Genomic DNA, 7,313 nt, shown 5'->3' with positions numbered 1-7,313 from the left:
TTCTAATCTTTCTTCAATAATTATTATTCAATCATTATTCATCTTTTATTGTTTTCCATCATGTTTCTTATTATTACTATTGTTGTTCTTCCTTATAATATGAGTAGCTAATTCTCTTATCTAGGGTGAATGTGGATCTAGGTTGTTAAAAGGGAGATTATATTGATGAATTGATAGTTAAATTGCTCTTTGTTGTGGTTCAGCTTATTGGTTTTAATCTAGTTGATTAGCTTCTATAAACTAGGATTTTCACCGATCAGGTTAAAGTCTAGTAAAGGCTACGACAACTGAATAGAACTAATTTAATGATAGCGATTGCATGTTAAATTAGATCTAAAGGACATATTAGAATTGACCGATCTTATGACCTTAAACAATATAAATTGTTCTATCAATAAGTTAAATCTCACCCCCGAATGACTACCTAGTGAACCTAATCCCTAGACCCTTTTAATATTATTGAATTCGTCTTATTTATTTACTTTGTTATTAGTTGTTAGAAATCAAACAATCAAAACCCCCAAAAATTGTTACTTTAAAGAGGAACTTTGACATTAGCAAACTGATTATTACCGCCTCCCTGTGGATACGATACCTTACCTACCGCTAGCTATTTGTTAGTAGTATTATAGGATTTATTTTGATTAAGGCGATACGACTTTAGCCTTATCAGAGAGATGAGGAAGAGTAAAAAGAATTCAACGGTATAAGATCTACACCATATTCTGTGTACCCTCTAGTGGATTTGCTGCTACATTCATCTCAGGTTTACACATTGGAGTTGTTTCGAGTATTTGAGAAAGAATTCGCACTTGCCATGGGTACTCATGCTCTTATCCTTCCGATTGATGACCCCGAGGTGTTGTTGTATCGTGTTTATCTTGCAGGCCATGAGGAGGATGCCTATCATGTGATGTACGATTGTAACAACAATCTAACAGAATGTACTTGTCGAAACTTCCAGATTAAGGGTATGCTTTGTAGTCACATCATCCGTGTCCTCCACATGCATTCTGTTATGGAGATATCAGACAGGTACATACTACATAGATGGATCAAATTTTCAAATATAATAGTGTGGGAGAGGCTCCTTCCAAGCGACATCCGCAGAACTGTCGCTCATGACGCCATCAATTGGCGTCGTTCAATGTTGACAGCTATGAACTATGTCATCACCAAATGTCAGACTTTTTCTGATGCAACAGCTGTCGTGGATAAGTTGTTTATTAAAGCTAATGAGGAGGTCGAATTGTTGCTTTCTAACCTTAATATGGAGGAAGATCAACCAACCATAGATGTGACCGTGCCTCCTACTCTTGACCTCGTACGTTGTACGACAAAGGGTCGAAGTCTACGAAAAAAAGGAACATGGGGACGAGGAAGAAGGCTAGGAAAGGGACTGAAGTTGGGTCAGGGGAGAGTACTATGTACGCCACTGTGCCGCGTCTAATATGACATACCGTCTATGTCGCCTTCCCTCGCTTGTTTTGCCCAATAGTATAGGCTAAATCAGTAAATGTCACAACAGCAGTGGACTAATGTGGCCATGTTTGATTTTATGTTTTTGCTATTTAAATGGTTGTTTCTTTGAGTTTACTTTGAAGCTTACCATGTAAAACATGTTTGTGTAAACATTGTGATATATACTAATGTTTGCTTATTTTGCTCCATATGTGACCATTGTTGCTAACAAATGTATCATTGTTTGCTTAATATGTTACCATTTTAAATAATGAATATATACATATATGCAAGATCAGTACCTATGGCAAGATAATAAGTTCTGGTTAAAAGGGTAACAGTGAACTCTAAATGGATCACATTATACACTACACAATGCCAACATATATGAAATATCAGTACCTTTGCCAACACTTGTGTTGAGGAATGTTCCATATGTGACCTTTGTAGGTCACAAATGTATCAATGTTTGATCCATATGTTACCATTTTAACAAGATAATGTGTTCTTTTTTGGAAGGTGATAAAAATGGTAGCTTTCCTAACATAAATGGACCAACCATGATCACACATATGTTAGGGTTGATTTTTGTTTACATGTAAACATAACACTCTAAAAATGGTGACATATAAGAAATTGTTGAACATGTTACCACCTTAAGAGAGAAATGTACCTATGTTTGCTAAATGTCCAATGTTATAAAAAGGCAAGTCTTGGCAACATAAGGACTAAATGATAATATGCATCATTTTTAACTAAACTTAGCATGATCAGTTCTTCTTCATAACAACTTGGTCACATTGCTGGACAACATTAAAATGTGACAACATTACGCTAAACTATCACCACATTGTTCTAAATATGTCACAACATTTTTATGTCATAAGGTTATTACAAAAGAAGGGTTGTCGCACAATCCCTAAAACCATGAAAGTCGAAAAATTGTGACCCAAAATATTACATCATTAACCAAACCACCAACGACTACGCCAAAACATTACACCACTAACCTAACAATGACGGTTACATTAACGACATGTGCCCCATCTTCATTTCTTCTTGCCAGGCTTTTAGGGATGGGTTGGGGAAGGGGAAACATCCTTAGTGCTATTATAAACCGGACCTCCTGGTGGAAGGTCTCTAGCACGGGTGTACCTCAGCTCATAAGAGCGGGCTGGTGTCGCTTCCATAATGCCAATGTCGTCTATCCCCAGGTCAAACGAGGGTGGCAGCACCACGTTCTTCAAAGAACTATCCACTTGATCAAGCATGGAAATGAAGGCAACATAGAATACGCGGTCGTTTTCCAATTGTTGCGTGAAGGTCTGCTCTGATTATTCCGCTTCTCTGGCATCCGCCTGCTAATTTTGCGCTCTCACTCCTTCAGACACGGTAGGCTCTGCCCCCATTTCTGCTGCCATTTGACCATGCAAGCGTGAGACCAACTGCTGGTTCCTTTTTGTCATGTACCATTTCAGTACACGTGCCTGCACATAGAATGTCACCAATTGTAATATGTATCACATATAAAATAGGGAAACCAACTTAATAATATCATCACAGGTAAACAAACCCTCATATCACAACTATAATTGTCAGTTTTGAACACCTAAAGTGAAGATTCAAAAACTGAAGCCAGGGTCAACAGAATGTCACTATCTTTAGTGAGAATGTCACCAACTTAATAAGTTCATCAGATTTAAATACACCTACATATCACAGCTATGATTGTCACATTTTAATACTAAAATATAACAATCTTAACATGAAGCTAGGGACTCAGAATGTCACCATCTTTAGTGAGAATGTCACCAACTTAATAAGTTCATCAGATATAAACACAATTACATATCACCCCTCCAAACCAGGCGATGAAAATATATCAACTCAAAGAACATTAGGCAACCACCCATGCTTTTGCTATCGTTGCTCTTCCATGAGTCCACGGCATGATCAAAACGTTCAAGCACGTGAGAGCACCAGTCCATGTTTGGAATGGCAGCTACATCCTCCACCGCCGCAATTAACCCCACGTCAACACGGTTGTGGACTGTGGGGACCAAGAATGATCCCATTGCAAACACTACAAACAATGTTTTGAAATCTGGCCCACCTTGAACCAAGTTCAGCATTACATATTTCACCTTGCTCAAAGATATATCTTTCTTCGGCAACACACCGAACTTCTCCCTACAGAATTGCACCACCTCTTTATCGTCTGTTACCGCCGGTACCGTCTGTCCCCCACACTGTAACATGAACACATCATAAACATCATGTGTAATGACTAAGAACACATCATAAACAGCCTTGTATGCGTATCATAACGCTCCAACAACCAATCAATAATAGTATGAAGAAACTTCGATACCTTCAGCTCCAGTAGTCCTCCGAACCCAATGTCTTCAACGTCTTTCCTTTGAGTTGTTGATAAGTGCTCAATAACATAGTATAGTGCAGCTGGTGACCCATGTCCCTCGACCTCCTTCAATTTCCTATTCCCGGACACAATTATTTAGTCGTTAAAAAATAATATGAATTAACTATCATGGACAGAAACAATTGGTGCACACACAATTAAACTGTAGGAAACTTACGTTCCTTCCTTTCTATGTCTTTTTTTAACCATTTTTTGGCCCCTGCACTTATGGTTGACTTTCTCTTTGAGCATTCTCCAACAGTGGCGTCTTTCATGTCCACTTTCAAAGGCTTTGCTTGCACATGAATATCTGCGGCATCAGAATCAGCTTATAAAATGTAATATTTCTTGATAATTTATTGTTGCCATTTTTAGATACTTTCACACACAATCAATCACACTAAATAAAACGTATCTCAGCTTACAAACATGATCACATTTTTTACTATTAACTAAGATGTCACCATTTTATAAGATAAGATGTCGCCATATTAAGAAAAAATGATTACATTTTTTACTATTATAACAAACATGTACATATTACAAATAAGGTGATTACATTTTAACACTGAAAAATATGTCACCATTCTTCCTACTTATTGTTACCATTTTTAAATGCTTTCACATACATTCAACCAAATCAACAAATAGGTAAATTAGCAAACAAAGAAGGCGACATTTTTAGTACTAAAAAACATGTCACCATTTTAGAGCGTAGATGTCACCATATTAAACTAAACTTATAACAGTACTATAATATTCGACTCAGTTAAACCAATGTACATATTACAGCTTAGATGGTCACATTTAGAACTATAAAGTATGTCATCATTTCTGCTTACTTCTTATTACCATTTTTTTTTATGATTTCTAAAATAGTTTCCTTGGCTAACAAAGATGGTCACTTTTTATAATATTAACAGACATGTCACCATTTCAGAGAATAGATGTCACTAGATTAAACTAAACATATAACATTACTATAATGTTCATCTAAATTAAACAAATGTACATATTACAGCTTAGATGGTCACATTTAGAACTATAGAGTATGCCATCATTCTTCCTATTTATTGTTACCTATTTTTATGCTTTTACATTCAATGAACCACATGCTAAAATAGGTACCTCAGCTAACAAATATGGTCACTTTTTTTAATATTAAAAGACATGTCACCATTTCAGAACCATAGATGTCACCATATTAAACTAAACTTATAACACTACTACAATGTTCATCTCAATTAAACAAATTTTCATATTATAGCTTAGGTGGTAACATTTAGAACTATAGAGTATGTCATCAGTCTTCCTACTTATTGTTACCTTTTTTTATGATTTCACATTCAATCAACCACATCCTAAAATAGGTACCTCGGCTAACAAAGATAGTCACCTTTTTCACTATTAACAGACATGTCACCATTTCAGAGCATAGATGTCGCCATATTAAACTAATCTCACCACACTAAATTAATGTTCAACTCACATAAACATACCTACATATAATAACTAAGATGGTCACATATTAACACTCAAACATATGTCACCATACTTCCTAATTGTGGTTGTCATTTGCATATGCTAATACCTATAAACAATAACATCCTAAAATGGGTACATCAACTAAATAACATTACGACATATTCCCAACTAATATACTCCCTCTTATTCCGAATAAGTGTCCCATTTGGACAATGACACGAAAATTAAGGAATATAGTTAAAATAATGAAAATTATTGTATAGGGGTAAGAATATATGAGTTAAATAATGAAAAGTATTGAATATGATGGGTTATGGGTGGTTGGGGTGGTAAATAAAGAAAAGAGCTAAGGGTAGGAAAGTAAAAAACCATGTCCAAATATGGCAAATGGGACAGTTATGTGAATAGACGAAAATGACAAATGAGATAGTTATTTAGAATAGGAGGGAGTATATGACACCATATTAAGCTAAATTTTAAAGCACAGATGAAAGCATCAAATTTGTCAAAGCGGACACATTTTAAAAATGACAACATATGTGACCATGTTTTAGCTTAGATGTTACCCTGTTAAGGTTAGGCCAACTCAAGCAAATAGATGTAAGTAAAAAAAATCTGATAAGAAGGTTACATTTTCAACTTCACATATAAACATTTTTCGATTACATGGTCATATTTTCAGATGCTAATACCTATAAAAAATAACATCCATAAATGGGTACATCAAGTGAATAACATTACGCATATTCCCAACTAATATATATGACACCATATTAAGCTCAATTTTTAAGCACATATGCTACATTTAATTTGTCAAAGTGGACACATTTTAAAAATGACAATATATGTGACCATGTTTTAAGCTTAGATGTTACCCTGTTAAGGTTAGGCCAACTCGGGCAAACAGATGTAGGTAAAAAAAATCTGATAAGAAGGTTACATTTTCAACTTAACATATGAACATTTTTCGATTACATGGCCACATTTTCAGCTTACCCTCTACTGTACTTGCCTGTCCCTTGCTCTTCTTTTTTCCACTCATTGCAGCTCATTTTCACAACTTTGTCAAGCGCATCTGCATGCCATCATAACCCATTACTAGTACGCAGGAAACATAACTAATCTAATATAAATAAAACAACAAATTTGCTAATCTTAACCTGCAAACCATCATCTTCGGATCCCAGACCTTCCTCACCACTGACTCCCCCTTCCTTTTCCCAGTCCTTCGTGTCCTTATCACCTTCCTCATTCACACTGCCTTCTGTTTCCTCAGAAATATCGTCTGAGCCATCACTTGCTTCACTTTCATCATTCTCCAGCGGCTATGCAAATGGCACCTTCCCTTTAGCCTTCTGCAACGGCTTCTTTTCTTTTCTTATCTTATCATCTATTTATTAATGAATATTGTCAATAATCATTTTTATCAACAACAAAAGTGATACTTTTAACACAAAATACCGCTTTCTAGTAATGACTCCATTTTCTAGCATTAATTACTAAACATAAACCATTTATTGAACATGCATCTTCTAGTACATTAACCAACTCAACTAATGACACCATACATTACCATAAAATACCGCTTTTACATGAAACAACTTAACTAATGACACCATTTTCTAGTATTAATTACAAAACTTGAACAAAATCACAATACCTTCCATTTTTTTCTTCGGGGGTGTCCTTTTAGCCATTTATTTTTTCCCATCCTCTCCACGAAGCTTTAAATTGGTCACAGTAATTTTTCAGGGCAGTTTTGAGAATGAAAATGGTGATTGGCGGAAGATGAAGAACATGCATCAATTTTTTGGTACAGAGAGGCGAGGTGGTGACAGAAGAGGGAGGCAAGGTTATGAGAGAAGAGTGTAATGAATGAGTGAAGAGAGAGCTAAGGTTGAGTGAAAAGTCAATAAATTTCTGAAAAGTGGTCGCCTAACATTGGGAG

General features: G+C 35.6%; 1 protein-coding gene across 1 annotated transcript; it reads right to left on the bottom strand.

Annotated features, from left to right (window-relative positions):
• Positions 1–2,299: 2,299 nt before the first annotated feature.
• Positions 2,300–7,313, bottom strand: LOC141611890 (uncharacterized). Its single transcript, XM_074430543.1, has 7 exons — positions 7,026–7,313; positions 6,526–6,755; positions 6,362–6,440; positions 4,059–4,190; positions 3,833–3,956; positions 3,310–3,710; positions 2,300–2,948 (listed from the first exon to the last, which is right to left on the bottom strand). The coding sequence occupies exons 3-7, from the start codon at positions 6,415–6,417 to the stop codon at positions 2,936–2,938; spliced, it is 726 nt and encodes a 241-aa protein (XP_074286644.1). The 5' UTR covers positions 6,418–6,440; positions 6,526–6,755; positions 7,026–7,313; the 3' UTR covers positions 2,300–2,935.

The sequence above is a fragment of the Silene latifolia genome, chromosome 11 (genome assembly GCF_048544455.1).
Source record: "Silene latifolia isolate original U9 population chromosome 11, ASM4854445v1, whole genome shotgun sequence".
NCBI lineage: Eukaryota > Viridiplantae > Streptophyta > Magnoliopsida > Caryophyllales > Caryophyllaceae > Silene > Silene latifolia.
This window is presented reverse-complemented; position numbering and strand designations above follow the sequence as displayed.